Consider the following 18,262-nt stretch of genomic DNA (forward strand, 5'->3'; position numbering starts at 1 on the left):
ATAGTGAGATGTGAGCCATGAATACTGGAAAAAAAAACAGATTGAAAGAATGGTTTTGTGTCTTTCTTGGGTACTCTGTTTAAGAAGTGATTCTCACCAGCCCCAGCTGGCTGGCACCACTTGAGAGACCTGAGTGTTGTGTTGGGACAGTTTAGGAGCCTTGAGGACTTCACAACCAGCCAGCTAGGCCTCTTCTCATCCCTCCGCCCATCCTTCAACAAGCATTTATTGAATGTGTGCCATGTGCTAAGTCAGCTATTTATGGGGTGGCTTCCTTACTTCCCTTAATATATGTGGTACACTTTCACTCAAAAGGTTTATGGAAATAGTTCCTAAAATTGGGGTTGTGAAAAGTGCACTGAACTAGACAGAAGTCAAGTGAAAAGAATTCTGTCACAAATCAGCTGTGGGACTTAGTTAAGACACTGACCCTCTCTGGGCCCAGTGTCCTGATTGGTGAAGTGAGGAGGATGGGAAGGTGGTCTCCAGGACCCACTTTTCCCTATGATATGTAGCAATTCTTGCCACTGTGTCTTTCTTCTAGCATAGGTTATCAACAGTATATTTAGAAGAAGTGGATTTGTGGGTCTGCATCTCATAGGAAATCCACAGAAATCTAAATGCTCCCTGTGGATAGGCAGTAAACCTGTGTCTCATGGTTTCTACCAGAGGAGAGAGTACAGTTAAAAGACAATGCTCAAGGAAATAAATTCCAGTAATAATTTTCAGCTGAGAATTGTTTTTAGCCTCATCATAACAATCAGACTGTAAAAAGAGAGTTTGAAGGTGTTTATTGTCTTGCACACTTATTATTTACATGTCTTATTTGTCAGTAGCAAACCGACTGTGAAGTGGAACTAGTGAGACACCCTGCCTTAAAGTTACAGCATCCATCTGGAGAAGTTTAAAACATTCACTTTCAACATTTTCACAGGTCATGTAACGTGTTTTCTCTGCAACTTGGGCTCTGTCTCCCTTTCCTCCATCACACGTTTATTTTCTCCATTAGACATCGGAGAGAAAGACAGTGGTGGTGGTGATGGTGGTGATGGTAGGGGAGGGGGTGGTGATGATGAGAGCTAAGACTTATTGAACACTTACGATGTGCCAGGCATTCTTCTAAGCATGTTACGTGTATTAACTATTTCAATTCTCACAACAACCCTATGAGGTAGAGAATATTATCTCCATTTACAGCAGAGAAATGGAAGCGCAGATAACTTACTGAAAGTTGCACAGCTAGTAAGTGGCAGAACTGGGATTTGAACCCAGGCAACCTGGCTCCAGAACCTGTACTCTTAACAGTCATGTCATAATGCCGTTATACAGTACTGCCAGAGACAGGTGATTACAGATACTTTGTCTGAAATGGATACAGACACCCAGTCTGAAAAATGCTTACAGCCTTGCTGAAGAGACTATTTATCAATAATTACAGTACAGATGAACAATGACCTGTGGGAGTAGTTATCTCTGACTCTTCCCTAGGTACCCAGGGAATGATTTATTTATTTGAGAAAACAAAGACATAGAAGAAGTAGATTTTTGTGTAGGGATGGAAGGTTGAGGATGTGTAGGATTTATGACTGTGGAAAACCCCACTATGTGTATATTTGTGTATTTATAAATAATGTTCATATACTAGCATATTAATATATGCTATGTTCCTTATGAAAACATATTCAAAAAATAAAAAGGAAAGGTATTAATTAAAAATAATAGATATCGAATTATTTTTCTCCTACCCCTTTGGATTGTCTTGAACACCCCAGGAAGACCCATGCTCTGGCCTATGGGAATAATGAAAGGTTGTTAATGTAGATTGGGTATATTTAAAACAGGTAAATGTTACGTGCCACTTTATTTACAGATATATTTGCACATGAAGGACAGGGCCATTTATGTTTTCTGTCTAATATTATTAATCTCCATTCATGTCTCCCGTGGAGTTTCTGACACATTGCTTCATACATAATGGATTTTCAACAGGGTGACTGGTTTGCTTCGTCTACTTTGTGGCATACCCACAACTTAGGTAGTGCTAAAGAGCAATGGCTCGGAATTGTATGGGTCGCTCTGCAGCTTCACTCGTCTTGCAGCTCAACTGGTCCTGGATGGGCTAAGATGGGCTCACTCACTTATTGGCTGCCAGTGAGTTGGGCTAGGAGACCCCAACTGAATCATCTCATTTCTGGTCCACCTGGACTCTCAACCTCTGGTAGGCTAGACCAGGCGTCCCCACATAGTGGTCTCAGGGCAGCATTCCAAGAAGATGAGAGCTGAATCTCCAAGGTCTCATTTTTATTGGAGAAAGAATGTCACCAAGGCCAGCCTAAATTCAAGAAGTGGGGGAATAGATTCCACCTCTTGATAGAAGGAGCTGCAAAGTCACATTGCAGAGGAGTGGGAAGAGTTAACTGCAGCCATCTTGGAAAAACTGCAGATGTGTCACATCTGCAGATTCAGATTTCTCTGAAAATCGAATAAAAGTCTAGTTTTATTAAATATTAATTATTATATATGAATATATAGATATTAAATATTAAATAAAAGTTAAAAGAGGGGTAAAATATGTTTAATTCTTTACTTCTTTTAGTTTCCCAGAAGCATAAGGTTATTTTTATGATTTCTGTGATACATTCCTGTGCTTTTCTCTTACTCACATCTTCATGTGTGGAACAGTAACATGCTGATAAGAATCAACTTGTATTCTGCTGCTAATCAATAAGGATTCCTCTGCCACCATTAATTTTATCCAAGGTATGCCTTCCAGAATTCCAAGATTATGTATAAGCTTCTATTTAGCAGGATAGTTTGCTAAGTAAGCATTGCTCATAAGTAGTGCCCTTTGAGTTTAAGACAACCCTGAGCTGCTGCAGAAGACTGAATGGAACTTGGTATACATCCCAGCATCCCAACCTCACTCTTAAAGTGGGTTGGGTGAAATCAGCCACGAGAGCACAAGTCATTTGCCAATGATGATATTTTAAGTGATTAAAAAAGGAGTGACCTGAAACATCTTTATACTGTGTTTATTCTTTGTGAAGTGATCAGAGTTTTTCTGAGACCACCAGTCCTCTTTTGGGGGCTGGGGATAGTAGCATCAAACATTCTTTTTGGCACTCATGTTGCATTTATGAACAGACCCATCGTGTCCAGACTTCTGCTCTACTGAGAGGAGTGTGTGTCTCGCATGTTTACAGTGGTGGAGTTTCCTTGCCCTTCTGCCAACAGCTACAAAATGATCAGTAATGAGAAATAATTAAGTATCGAGAGGAAGAAAACAAAGACATGAATTCCATGATACTCTCATGCTTTGTATTATCAGTGACTTCATTGTTTCTCTTGGCAAATTTTTAATGCATCTGTGCTTGGCCCAGGGGTGCATACTGAGGAAAAGAACAATTTTGTAATAGCAACAGTGGTTTGGGATTTTCAGGTTACAAAAAAAAAAAGGAATGGAAAGTTGCTTTTGTTTATAACAAATAATGATGCCTTACTCTTTTCATAAAGTGCAGGCAGTGACCTAATGCCTGGTGGTTTTGCAAGAAGAAAATCTGCTTAGTTGTCAATTTAACATAGCCTAGTGCATTGTTATCTGTGACCATCATAGCCATAGAATGGCAGCCTTGAGGAGTGTAAGAGAGCAATAGACTGGGAATCAGGAAACCTGGCTTCTGATCTCAGCTCTGCTTTCATTTAGCCAGGCTCTGAGTTGTCGTTTATAAAATGAGAATATGAGGCGAGGTTGGCCCCACGAGGTCATTCAGAATGGAACAAGGACGAGGGGTTCTTTCCCTTGACCTCTCCCTGTTTCTCACCCCCTAACTGATCCCCTGACAGCAGGATTTGGGCCTGAGACTAGATGATCTCTGAGGTCCCGGGACTTCCCGCTTTAGAATTCTGTGATTCTCTGTTGTCTTGTATCTATGGATACAAATACAGTGCAGTTGGCCCTGAGAAGCAGATTCTGCTTTGTTTTCCTATGTGGTGACCTCAGTCATTTTTTCTTGGGTTTAAGCTGGTTGAAATCATGATGGGTCTTGGTTAGGATGTATCCATGCAGGAGAACGACAAGTAGAGAATTTGCAGTTATTTACTTAATTTAGTTACAGGAAATGGCCAAATGTTAACAGAGGTCTATTCTACCTACCACCTCCCCCCAACACACACACACCCCTAGCCAACTCCTTATTATAAAAGTTAAATTTTCTTAATCATTCTTTATTACTCTTATATAATAAAAATTGCTTATTCATATAACTGGGTGCTGTTTAGATATAATTTAGTCTCCATGTACCTGTTTATTTTCATGTTTGAATGGTGGGAAGAGGACATTTTGCTTGTATAAAGGAAGTTCAAAAAAACCTCAGTGAAAGAAATTGTTTTTGGTCTTGATCATTCACTATGATATTGAGGTAGCCACTCAAAACTACTCTGATTTAGAGAAGAAAATAATAGTAATAATGATAGCTTACATTTATTTAATACTTACTAAATATAGGCCTGTTCTAAATGCTTTCCTTTGATTAACTCATTTAGTCTTCGCAAAAAATTGTTATTCATCCCCATTTTGCAGAGGAGGAAACTAAGGCTTATAGCTAAGTAACTTGCCAACGGTCATACTGCTAGAAAGTGGCAGAGCCAGGTCCTACCTTGGGCACTGGGTCTTCAGAGTCCAGCAGATCACTGTGCAGTATCTACAGAGGGTCTTCTAAGAAGGTGTACATAGTGAAGGGAGAACCACAAACATTTATGAAGTCCCAACTGTGTCAGGTAGTGTGCTCGGCAATTTATGCTAGCTTCTTTCTATATCGGGACTAATGTCCCAATTGTTGATATGGGTACAGTTAATTCTGGGTACCAAGAATTACACAAAAATCTGAATAAGATTCACAACTCCCTGACCCTTTCAGCAACTGGTCTATTCCATAAAGGTGCTTTGTTTTCATACATTATTTATGTGCAGAAAATTACTTGAGTGCATTGTTATTCTTAAACTTTAAAGTGGTTTTCTCAACCACTTTGCTGGCATCTTGGGGGTGACAGGGGACATACAAAATAGAGTATGAGATTGTGGAATCAGATGGATCTGGGCTTAAATCGCAGCTCCAACGTTAACTCTATGGCCTTGGACAAGTTACTAAACCTCTCTAGCCTTCAAACGGAAAGTGGAGATAATGGTACCTGGTTATGGGTTTTATGGTTCACACTCTGTGAGCACAGGGCCCCTGTCGTTCATGTCTGTATCCCCAGTGTCCAGCAGAGTTGGGCCGCAGCAGGGATTTGTTGAATGACTGAATCATGCAGTCCTCAGCAGACTAGTTGGCTCTGAGTAGGAATTACCTCATGGTAAAGATGATTCATCTGTGAACCAGTGGCCAGAAATTTAGAAAAATGGCGCTGAGAATCTAATAATAGAGGTAGCTAATATGTATAGACCTCTTACCACATGCCAGGCACTGTTTTGAGTACTTTGTATTATCTTATTTAATCTTAAGGAGTTTTAGCCTGAAGTAAACTGTAGGAAAGGGCTTGGTAAAGGCTAATTAAGAGTGGAGACTCGCAGAGGAGATATCAAAGATAAGAAATTAGTATCAATATCAGGGTAGTGCTGGTGCCTACACAAAGTTCAGAGAGTATGTGTGTGTGTGTGTGTGTGTGTGTGCGTGCGCACACGCATATGCGCTCGCCAGGTGGAGGAGTAACACTAGATCCCCAAGACTGACTAGAAATCTCTGGTTAATGTCACTCAAATTTTTTTTTTTTTTTGAGGAAGATTGGCCCTGAGCTAACATCTGTTGCCAATCTTCCTCCTTTTTTACTTTTTTCTCCCCAAAGCCCCAGTAGATAGTTGCATGTCATAGTTGTACATCCTTCTAGTTGCCATCTGTGGGACGCCACCTCAGCATGGCTTGATGAGCAGTGCATAGGTCTGCGCCAAGGATCCAAACTGGTGAACCCTGGGCCGCCAAAGCGGGACGTGTGAATTTAACCGCTGCGCCACCTGGCCGGCTTCAATGTCACTGAACTTTGAAAACCTTTGATCATATATACCCTGACCTTCTGCTCTCCTTCACCCCCACCTCCCCACATACACTCTCGTGTGCATAAAATGAGCTGAACATTGACTACACTCCTGCTTTTTATTTGACAGCAGCATAACAATCATTAGTCCTGTGATATTTTATAAAGCAGTATCATTTAAACTCGGTTTGGTAGGAAATTTAGGGGGTGAATTGTTTTTTTTTGTTGTTTTTTGTTTTTTTTTTATAATTTTATTTATTTATTTTTTCCCCTCAAAGCCCCAGGAGATAGTTGTATGTGATAGCTGTACATCCTTCTAGTTGCTGTATGTGGGATGCGGCCTCAGCATGGCCCGACACGCGGTGCGTCGGTGCGCGCCCGGGATTGAACCCGGGCCGCCAGCAGCGGAGCGCGGGCACTTAACCGCTAAGCCACGGGGCCGGCCTCGAGGGGGGTGAATTGTTCTGATGGCTGCATAATGCACAGCAAGTCCATGCTAACTGTAGGACGCTCATCGCCAAGAGACCAACCAGGAAGTGACCCAAGGCCTTAAGTTTGAATGTATTTAACATCCCACACTGCGCTGAATTTGGGGAGCAGGCTGTCTGCTAGTTTTACATTTCCACTTGGATTTCCCCCTCTTTCTGTATGGAACCACTAAGCTATCACTTAGTTCCCTGGAAGGGGAATGGAAAGAGATGTAGGAAGATTATGGGGTTCTCAGCAGAGCTGGTTGAGCCCTTAATATTAACTGTCTTATGGTAAATGTGATTCATCTGTGAAAATACTGGCTATAAATAGATGTGAATCGTGCTCAGTTGCAAAACAGCCAGGTTGTGCTTGCATGGCCACATTAGGGAAAAAAATCCTGTTGGGTATTTTATTTGGTTTCTCTTAAAATAAAAAAAATTTGTTTCCTTTTATTGCCCTAGTCACCCACATTTGAAGACACTATATTCAGCCAGCTGCAGTAAAGCTATCTGATGGCTAAAAAAAGACACATTGAAAACCAGATAACCTAATTTAGCAATGCCCCCCTTTATCTTTTTCTTCCATTTTCAGTAAAAATCATTGAAACATTCTCTTAATGGTATTTTTCCTTGTAGGGAGGACGTGGACAGGGCTTCAGAGAGGGGAATGCAACTTGAGGATGTGTGATTCAGGTCTGTATTCCCAAGGATCCTTTGTCCTAAGAGAAAGTCGAAGTTACAGAAAGAGGAGAATCAAATATGAGGTTCAGAAGGCAGTATAGTGGTCATCTCATCCATCCCCCAAGGTACCAGGCACTCAGTGTTGTCTGTGATGGCCTGCTCAGTTGTTACACAGCTCCAGACATCTGAGAGTGCTTCCTGTGAGCTGAAACCCAGCTCCCAGGAACTTCACTCATTCATCCTTCTGCTCCAGAGCTCTGGATCAAGCAAGGCTACTCCTGTTGCCACACTGTAGTCCTTCAATGAGAAGGGCTCTATTCTTTTTTCCAGGTGAAACATTCTCAGTTTCTTCAACCACTCTCCATACCACGTAGTGTAGTCTCCCTCACCCAGCACACAATCTCACACACACATTTTGATTATACCCCTTTAGACCTACTCTTCATTCGGTGGGTGTTTCTTAAGAAATGCGTAGAGTTAGGCATAATTTCCAAGATATTAAACACAACTAAAGCAGTGAATTGGTTAGAATATACACTTAGGGAAGATCTCAGTGCTTCTTCTGATGTTAGATCTCGCTTGGAGTTGTAAGTATAGATCCAGAAATGTGATACTAGGCACTTCAGACTGCTTCAGAGACTACTTCAGATACTAGGCACTAGACTCATTCCAGTTTAGTTTACCAGGTGAGGACTTAAAATAATACCTTTGCTGTGTACATTGCTTGATATATCAGTAGATAGGTAATTATTTGCCCTGTTTTGCAAGATGAGGAATTTGAGATTCAGAAAGCTTAAATAACTTTGGCTAATAAACCTTGGACCAGGGTTGAAAACTTAGGTATTCTGATGCCCGTTTCTCTCTAGGCTCATGCTGGGCTAATCAAAACTCACACTTTTTCTTTTAGCTTGAATGTGTTTTTTGGTTGCTTGTCCACTAAGTGCTGTAGTCAGAGAAGCTGCTAGGCTGTAGATACAGAACAGACAGCCAGCAGTGAGGTCTAGTAGAGCAGACTTACATCATGGCTTTTCTTAGCTGTGTGTTCTGAAGAAAGGACAAAAAGAAATATAGAAATCTGAGAGGATAAATAGTTGATTTATCCGAGTTTTCCCTTACAAATCAGTGGCTCTTTAAAGATTCTTTTTCTCATTTAAGGTTGACACAGAGCTGGGAATGTTTTCCAGATCTTTGTGGAATAGAACAGAAAAAGAAAATTATTTTCATATAGTCCAAGTTAGCTTTAAATGTATTTTTAAATGTCATACTCCCCCAGCTTTAGATCAGAGCTCTTGCAAATCATATGATTCTTTTAACAGTTTTCAAACTACATCACTTTTCATATTTCTTCCAACTCTGCTCTGGTTTTTCTTAGAAGTACAGTAATATTGAGCCAGTCACTTAACCTTTCTATTCTCTTTGAATGTTTGTCCCTTCAGCTCTTGGAACCAGTTTCATGGGATCCCCTTCTTCTGCAGCTGAGGCCCATGGAGGTTAACTGATGTGCCCACAGTCATGCCCGGAGCCAGCACCAGAACCCAGGTCTCTTGCCTGCAGCTCTGTCAGCTCTTTTCACAGCAATGCTGCATGTTCGTAGGCCAACCTCTATTTCTTCCAGCTCTAGATAGATGTGAATCCTAAAAGATAAAAATGCATCCTTCAGAGTACCCAAAGTCTCCCACAAATTTTTGTTAGCTTTCTCAACCTCTTCCTCACCCATTAGGTGATAATAGGTCATTCTGAGTGGCTTTAGGCTTCCTCTTGACTATATCAACCCAGCATAATAAAGAGCTCAGAGGTGAACAGGAGATTCAGAGATCACGAGTTCCCATCTATAGATTCGAACATGGCATCTTTCCTTTCTCTTCATTTATCTAAGGACCTATGACTAGAATATAGATTGTGTGTCACCGAGAAATTATTGCAACTGGTAAAGTCCCTGTGCAGGACTCAACCTTCTAGTCCTTTGATTTCTCCTTTCCCAGCATCTCCCAGCATCTCTGTGTACTCAGTTTATCTTCCTGTAACTGGGGGAAAGTTTAACTCCTTGCCTCTCAGTCATGTAAGTCTAGTCTGACGCATTTACACTTTCTCTTAGTATGAGAAAAGAAGGAAACTAACTTTTGTAAAGCTCTATCTGCCAGATAATATGATTTATACTTTTTTTTAAATCTTTTTTTAAATTCAGACACATGGAGTTGGTGTTATTCTCCTTATTTTACAGATGAAAAAACTGAGGTGTTGAGAAATTCACAACTTAGTGTGGTAGAAATAAAGGTTCAAGACTAAATACAAAATACCGATACATACTATAAATAATGTCCAACATGCAAAGTGTTTTGGGAGCGTTTGAGAGGAAATGACTAACTCTGCCGAAGGGACTTCATGAAAGCACTTTAGAGATGAGTTGGGCCTGGAGGATGAAAAAGAGTGTCCTGGACATATGTAGAGGTGGAAGGTGGGTGAAAAACACAGCTTGTGGCGAATATCAAATCCGAATATCAAATCTATGGCTAAAGCCAAGGAGGTGTTCATTAGTGAAAGATGGGGGTAGAAAGGTAAACTGTGGGCACGGTTAAGGCTGCTCATCATAGGGCTATTCATAATAGTGAAGATGAAACAAGCAAGTCTCCCACAAATACCAGGGAATAATTAAATAAGTCATGGAATATCTGTATACTGGCCAGTTGGGCAGCCAGTAAAAATCAAGTTTTCAAAGAATATTTAATAATATGGGAAAATATTTTCAATATATAATGATAAGTAAAAAAAAATTTTGGAAAAAGAAATTAATTTGTTCAGTCACATTGCTTTCACATTTGGGGGTCTTTTTCAGAGGAGAGAAAAGTGAGATAAAGTGAGATAAAGTGAGATAAAGCCTTGAAAGTCATCAACAAGGCAATGCAAGGTTGCCTTAGTAGCAGCTGCTGTGATTGTCCATGGGGTGTGAGAAAAGAAGACCAAGGAAATTTGAATGGGGACTGTGTATTAGATGATAGTAAGAAGTTATTGTTAGTTCTGTTAGATGTATTAATGGCATTTTATTTATGTCAGAGAATGTCCTTTTTATTTTTCTAGATACATAATGAAGTATCCAAGTGTAAAATGACATGATGTCTTGGGCTTTACTTTTAAATATTCCAGAAAAAATAAAGGCAGAGGGTAGAGGAGAAATAAGTATGGCAGACTTTGAGGGTTGTTGAAGATGGGTGATGGGTACATGGGCTTTATTATATTCTTCTCTCTACTTTCTGTATATTTATTTATTATTTTTTTTAATAATTTTATTTATTTATTTTTCCCCCAAAGCCCCAGTAGATAGTTGTATGTCATAGCTGCACATCCTTCTAGTTGCTGTATGTGGGACGCGGCCTCAGCATGGCCGGAGAAGCAGTACGTCGGTGCGCGCCCGGGATCCAAACCCGGGCTGCCAGTAGCGGAGCACACGCACTTAACCGCTAAGCCGCGGGGCCGGCCCATCTGTATATTTAGAAATGTTTATAATGAAAGATTTAAAAAGAAAATACAAGAGATAGTATTGGATACATAAACATTTTAAGAAGTGATTCTCTTAAAAGAAAAATAAAAGGTGTGAAGTAGAGGAAAGAAGAAAGAAGGCACCAATGTTTGGTTGTCCGGGAGAGACAGAGACAGAGAGCTGTGTCCCAGAAGCCAGGACAGAACATGACTTCAAGGAGCAGAGAGCTGCTGTGACCTTGTTTTAACAACCTTGCTACTGCTCAGAACAGTGTTGGAACTCCACTTTTGGAGTTTTCTGTTTTGGTATATCCCTCAGCCATGGCAAACTCTGGTCCGTTAAAGGTGAATGTCACTTCTGACGACTGGGAAAAGTTCCTTGGACCCAAATCTAGTGAATCAAATTAGAGTTTGAGTCAGCTAATACTGTTTTTGGTCAAAGAACCAATTGTGACCTTATATTAATGGGATTGGATTTTGTATGTGGCCTTTGAAGGGATTTTGAAGATATTTCCAAAACGTGTCAGCCATGACACTTTTTCAGAATAAGCTTCATAAGGGAGAACTTTTGACAAAAATGACACATTTAGATTTATAACTTGGGGCTTTTGTTTTGTTTTTAATATTGTATTTACTTTAGTTGTATGTCAAATCTTTGTCCTGAAGCTTCTGGTTGTTTTCTAGAAGCTCAAAGTAAGAAAAAAAGTAGGCGACAGCATGGTATATGGCAGGGGAAAGAGCACAGGCCCTGGAGCCCGTCAGGCCAAGTTACACCTCTGCCTCCATCACTACATGCTGTCCAGTTTGGGGCAAGTTACTTCATTTCTTTGGGATTCAGTGTCTTGCAGGACAGTTGGGAGGATTCGAGGTCATATGTATAAAATGCTGTGCCCAGTGCCTGGCATATGACAGGAACACATAACTCATCCTGGTAGAGATATAATGATACAGGTTTATCTCTTGATTCATCAGATGTGCTTTCTGTCTTGGGACATCAACTGAGATAAGAAAATAACTAATGGATTTTTGCCTTTTAGCATCATGAGGAGAGTATATTACTCAACTTTACATTGCTGAAGGGGATAGGGAGTTCTTATAGTCAGTAATAAAGCTGTATTTTCAGAGACTGTGTTTTTTTGTACCTTGCCAAGATGGAGATTGGCAAGCTAGAGAAGTTGGAATTTGGCCAGGAATTGGTGCCTGTTGTTTAGCAGAAGGGTGATAGGGAACTAGGATTCTGCCAATTTGGAGGGACTTAACATGAAGTGACTGGCTTCTTGGTCCAAACTGGCCATAACTGTTGCGAACAAGATGACAAAGGCTGCTGATTCAAAGGTGTGTGTTCACCCAGGCTCTCACTGCCATTTTTCTTCTACCAACCAAGACTTTTTAAATCTTCTCTAACAGGGGGCAAAACAAAACTTTCTGTCTTCCTGGCCAGGCACTGTGCTAAGGCACTTTACATGCACTATTCCCTTTGATACTGAAAACAGCCCTATCAGGCAAATACTACTGTTAATCTGCACTTTATGGGAAAACAAATTTTAAAGAGGTTAAGTCAGTTTGCCCCAAGCCACAGAACTGGTAAGTGGCAGAGCAGGAATTCCAGCCAGCTCCAGAGCCCACCCAGTCTTTGCAAACCTACGTTCTGTTGCCTGAGATCTTTCTCATTAGCAATAATGATCTGCTTAAAGACATCTCAGCAATCATGGTACAGCTTTGACTACATCAGCAAAATTTAAAAGGCCAATGTCCCTTCGCCAAAGACCTGCATCGTGAAGTGGTGAGAGAAGAGAACATAGAGAACTCTGGGGAGAAAGAACAATATCTAGGCTTGGTCAAATCTGAGATTAGGGCACAGTGTGAATTAAGGTCATACTCCTTTGCTGCTCTCCCATATTCTGCTCATTCTAGGTGGTAAGGAGGGAGCTGTTATAAAACAGGAGGTCTGCTTAAGTCAGAAAGCGTCAGAGAGCATCAAAAAGCATCAAGAAAATCACATGCAGCAGGGTGAACACTTGCCCTAGGTAGTGCGGCTCTGACAAGACCCTATGACCCTGTGAGTTTGGGTCAAAGTGATGTCAGGGCTCTCCTTGTGTCCTCCTCTAAAAAGAGTCAACCAAGCCCTTTCTGAAGCCCCTAGGCCCATTGAACTCTGTGAAGGAGTCTGTTTCCACCCTTCCCAGCCCTGGTGAATAGATCTGGACTCCAGGCACTCGAGAGTCCGTGGAACTGGGATAGATTGAGCTTGGGAGTTCTACCCACTGTGTGGTTCCGGATAGCCCTTTGTTAGAAAGCGCCCAAAGCAGCCAAGAGTGCATGTTGACCAAGCAGGGTGGCTGCTGCTAGGAGCTACAAGTAAATAAATGGATGTCAGAAGTTTACAGTTAAGGGGGGGGACAGAATCATTACCCTCCCTTGAGCATGTTTGGTAATGATTGTGAAGCATTTACACATAGACTAAACTAAGCTCTTTGTGTTCTTTGCAAGGTGGAGAGCTTGCCAAGTCAATTTTAGCATGCAAAGCCCAGACAATTATTCTTTTGGCATTTAGAGGCCACTTCTGTTTTTGCTGGGTTGGGGGCAGGCAGCCTGTTGACACAGGAAGGCTTTATAAGGAAAAAGAAGGCAACTTTACCCCATGGTTTTTAGAAAAGACCCTCCCACACACACCCCCTGCTTTCAAGTCCCTGCCTCCTGTGCTAAACCTCTGTCAGAGAGCCAACAGAAGAAACCCTCGGGCTCAGAAGTACCATATACACTTCGGTGCCCACAGCGTGTGACTCATTCATGGCTGTTTTCATTTCTTCTCCCTAGCACCTCACCATGATATCGTGTATTTCTTTTGTGAGTGTGCGCATGCAGGTGGTTGATAGCTGTATTTCTAGTGATAACCATTGGAAAGATCAAGTTCTTGAGATTATGGCCTTGGTCCATTACATAATACGGGCTTTGCGGTAGTGGTTCTCAACCTGTGAACCTGAACTCCTGAGATTTTTCAAAGTTGTCAAAGGGGCCTTCCAATCCGTATTCCAAAAGCATTGTGAGACACTGAGTATGTAATGTGTCTGCAGAATAGCTATGGATACTATTGTGATTGATAGCAGACGAGCCATTTAAATGTTTTCTGAATCTGCTGTATGCTTTTGTGGTTATCTCTTCTTTCAGTCCACGAATAGGAAAAGCTATAACTACTATCAGTGGGGAATTAGGAAACTTTTCCTTACAGAAAATGAGTTCTCATCCTGGAAAGGATGGGTAAACAGTGTCAGAAGGTCTTGGTTGTAGCAGCTAGATGCGAGGCTCCTGTTGTCTTGTTATTGAACTTTTCAGTGCTACGTTTCCTGATCCACATGGTTTCAGTCTGGATCAGAACTCCCTGTTAGTTGTAGTTGCAGCTGAGGAGTGGGCTGAAGGCATTTAGCCTTATAGACTGTTGATCTTAAAAACTAAAGGATGCATTTTTTTATTAGTGTCATAAGAGACTTCGTGCATCCACCCTGCTCTCTTCCGTACATTACCATACACACCAGAATTACTTTCAGGTGAGAAATGATTGCAGTTTAACTTGGCGGTGGCCATGTGCTGAGGCCTAGATCCAGAGTATTCTTATTTTTAGCTCTTAGTAGAGACTGCTTCTTCTGGCATGTTGGCTATACAGACAGTCCCAGACCTATGATGATTCGACATAATGATGGTGCGAAAGCAACACGCATTCAGTAGAAACCGTACTTGGAATTTTGAACTGTGCTCTTTTCCCAGGCTATCAATGTGCGGTCCGATCCTCTCTCGTGATGCTGGGCAGCTACGGCGAGTGCAGCTCCCAGTCAGTCCTGCGATCACAAGGGTGAACAACAGATGCACTGACAACCCTTCTGTCCCCACACAGCCATTCATCTCGCTTTCAGTAGAGTATTCAGCAAATTAGATGAGGCAGTCAACGCTTTATTGTAAAATAGGCTTTGTGTTAGATGATTTTGCCCAACTGTAGGCTAACGTAAGCATTCTGAGCACGTTGAAGGCAGCTGGGCTAAGCTATGATGTGCGGTAGGTTAGGTGTATTAAATCCATTTTTGATGTACAATATTTCAACTTAGGATGGGTTTATCAGGATGTAACCCCATCATAAGTGGAGGAAGATCTATAGTTTTTAAAATAGAAGTTTGCTGGCTCTATCACAGAAAGCACCGGATTGCCAAGTATAAGTGCTCTCTCCACCAGAGGGGTGCAGCACATTGGTTGCGCAGGTGCTAACCCTTCCTTGCCTGCCTTCTGCTATGAGTGCTTTATTATTATGGTAATGTTCTTTTCTTCTCCCTTTCCTGCCAAAGAGAGAAGACAAAATTAGGAAAAAAAATTTCCTATTTTAGAAAGTAATATGTGTTAAGCACTGAAAATGGGGAAGCAAGCATAAAGAATATAAAGAAATTTATCCTTAATCCAACATGCTGAGATTTCTGCTCTTCATCTTTTTGCATAGTTTCTTCTAGGCTTTCTTCTCTTCTGTGTCCATTATAATTTGCATGTTGTTTGGGGAACATTATCCATTGTCATTATTCTTCCATGCCACAATTTGTAATGGCTGCATAGAATTTCATTGTGTGACGATGCCATTATCAATGTAAGCATTCTACTGGGTGCTTAGTTAACCATTCTTTTTTGGGTCCTTCCTTCCCCCTTCCCCCCATTTTCATGTTAGAGGCCCATATTCTATGGATCCAGAAGGGATCCAGAGCTAACAAGGAACCTTGACCACTTGTCTGAACTGTATGAAACTGGCCAGAGTCCATGAGAACTGCCCCTGGCTCAGAAAAATATCTATTTGTTATGTTAAAGTCATGATTTTGGTCTCTGTGGGATTTAATCACAACTCATAATCGTTATTCTGTCTCCCCTCTAAATTCTTTCCCCTTTACCAAATTAAAAATATGAAATTGTTTTGAACACTTTAAGATAAAAAAATATAAATATAGAAATCATTAGATACTGTTAGAGTAGACCACTGTGCCACCTTTTCAGGCCATGAAAGTTGAGAATTTGGAAATGAGATAAGAATTGGAATACGTGTCCGAGTAATTCATCTTTAACAGTGGAAGGACATTTATTTTGACAAACGTTTTCCCTTCATGGAAGGGGCTGCTATTATATTTACAGATTACTTCATCATGTAGACTTGAATTCAAAAGATGAGAATCAGACTTGGGGAGTATATTTCAAACAGACTTGGGGAGTATATTTCAAAAGAAGCTTTATAGACATTGGTGGTGGTAAGATAGAAATATTTTTCCTTTTAAAGCAATAGCATTCTGTTTCTGATCTCTAGAGTGAGTGTGTCACCACTTTAATGCTCCTTTGTTACCAAAAGACAGTACTTTGTGTGTAAAACATGGTTACTAAGCAGTGTACCAAAAATTAAATTGTTACATGGCTTAAGATGTGCAGACAAGGATAAGATTGGCATAGAAAAGAGTCTGAGAATCAAAACATCATCAGAGTTGGAAGAGCTTGGAGATGGGTTTGCCCAGCTCCTTCCCAGCAGACACCAGGGAGGGGCACCCTCTCTGTACACCCTCTCAGTATACCCTCTGTCTACACCCTCTCAGTACACACTCTCTCTACACCCTCTCTGACAAGCACACATTCGCTCTACACGTGCTCATTTTTCATAACTGTATGGTCTTAAAAACATGGCCAGTTCTTTGAAGATGTGTCCAGAATTCTTTTGCCATTCTGTTTCCCATGACACTGTTATTAGTTGAGTGCCACCTGATAATATAAGTTGTGGTGAGTAAATTTCAGAGAGTTTGGAGGAAGATTTCCTAAATGTGAAAGCAGGGAAAAGTTCCTCCCAAACTGAGCAAGTGGCCAGAGTGATTTATCATTAAGAGTATAACTAAAGAAAATTTTGCCATTGTAAGATCCTGGTTCTAAAAATGCTGAGCCTAGGCCTGTGAGGAAACCTTAGGCTATTTCCCCAAATTCTATTTTGATGTATTAGTACTGTTCAGTTGGTTTGTTTTTAATAAAGTAACTTTAAATAAAATCTTCCATAACTGGCAAATGGCTTCTTGTTTAAGTATTGAAATATGCTTTAGATTTCTGTCCTTCAGCTTTGTCTAAATGCTCAGTTTCATAACACAGTTCGAGTCTTCATTTGGGGAAGCCAGGAATCATGACTGTCTATGCTTCCGCCTATAATACCACCTTGAATAGGCCATTTCACTCTCAGTGCCTTTTATCAGTTGAAAGAAGGAAAAAAACAAACAATCCAACAGCAACCTTGGGCTCCTTCTCAGAGCACTAACATGGCTACACTTCAGAGTACTTCATGTTTTCGTAAGAGTACAAAATTTCCGAATCAGAAAGGTGTAACACACTTAAAAGATGATTAGAGTTGCACAATAAAACATTTGTAGTGATTCTTTAAGCCATTCTGTGTCTAAAGTTTACTTTTTACTTTTTAGTTCTTCTGAGAATTGGAGTGAGACTGATTTCATATGTAGAAACCATTATTTCCTTTGATATTGCTAATCTTTACCTTAAAGCCAGTCGCGGTGATTGCCAATGACATTCTGAGCAGCCCGCGTGCAGCACACATGCACATATTGGGAAGAGGGGGCGGTGTCAGGCTAAGCTTTGTTGTTGTCGCTGTTTTCTAATTTATAAGTGTTCTCGAATATGTCATTAAATATTATCCAGAATAACTTTTAATTTCATAATCAAAGGTACATCTCTACATTTGAGTTTATGTATTTTTGTTACCTGCTTAGGAGGATTGGGGATAAGGTCATTTAAAGTATTAGTCAGTTTGAGTCATTAGGTTAGAGAACAAAGTCAGTCAAGTTTACAGAGCACATAAACCAACAATGGGCCACCCACTGTAAGTGCAGATAAGACTTTTTTCACCTCTGCTTCCTTGTCTCCATCTTCTATTGCCACTTGCCCCGCTTTCCCTGTCCCATGATGTACGTCAGAAATAGACTATACTATTGGGAAAAGAGAAAACCATATCAGATCTCCTATGAGACGTTAGCAACTTTTACATTATCTTATTTAATCCTCATAACAACTCCGTGATGGACACCTGATTATTCTTATTTTTACAGATGGGGAAACCAGAACTCAGAAAAATTAAGTAACTTGCCCAAGGTCACACAGTTAGTAAGTGGCTGAGCCGTGTTCACATGTCCTGTTCCTGGGATTTTTTCACTTCTCTGTATTACCTCCTATTTCACTAGTCTCCCCTAGTGCCTTTCCTTGCCTTTCAGCTACAAAACGCTGTTCATCAAATAGTATAATTGAAGTTTAAAAATTTGCTGTTTCCAGCAGGAAGCAGCCCACAGCTGAGTGAATATTCCTACCCACTCACCTCCACAGATGGGAAGAGAAATGGAGGCAGCCCACAGAATTCTCTTTTTGCATGTTTAATACAGTCACAAAGCTACTTAGTAAATTCTTTCTTGTTGTTTTTTGCTTTTCTATTATTTTTCCCAGTTTTTTTGAGATATAGTTGACATATAACATTGTAATAGTTTAAGATGTACAAGTAAATTCTTTATCATCTTATTTTTCTTTTCTTTTTTTTTTTGTAAGGAAGATTAGCCTTGAGC

General features: G+C 40.6%; 1 protein-coding gene across 4 annotated transcripts in view; it reads left to right on the plus strand.

The window, feature by feature from the left end:
• CMSS1 (cms1 ribosomal small subunit homolog) overlaps positions 1-18,262 on the plus strand; it is a 357,534-nt gene that overhangs the window by 120,871 nt on the left and 218,401 nt on the right. The window contains exon 2 of one of the 4 annotated variants that reach the window (XM_087439495.1): positions 7,134-7,190. The exons of the other annotated variants lie outside the window; for them this stretch is intronic. Coding sequence (XP_087295621.1) covers positions 7,134-7,190 — 57 coding nt within the window. The remainder of the gene's footprint in view (positions 1-7,133; positions 7,191-18,262) is intronic. 4 annotated transcript variants of the gene reach the window in all.

Source organism: Ceratotherium simum, chromosome 15, assembly GCF_057802395.1.
Source record: "Ceratotherium simum simum isolate JZ-2026a chromosome 15, ASM5780239v1, whole genome shotgun sequence".
Taxonomy (NCBI): Eukaryota; Metazoa; Chordata; class Mammalia; order Perissodactyla; family Rhinocerotidae; genus Ceratotherium; species Ceratotherium simum.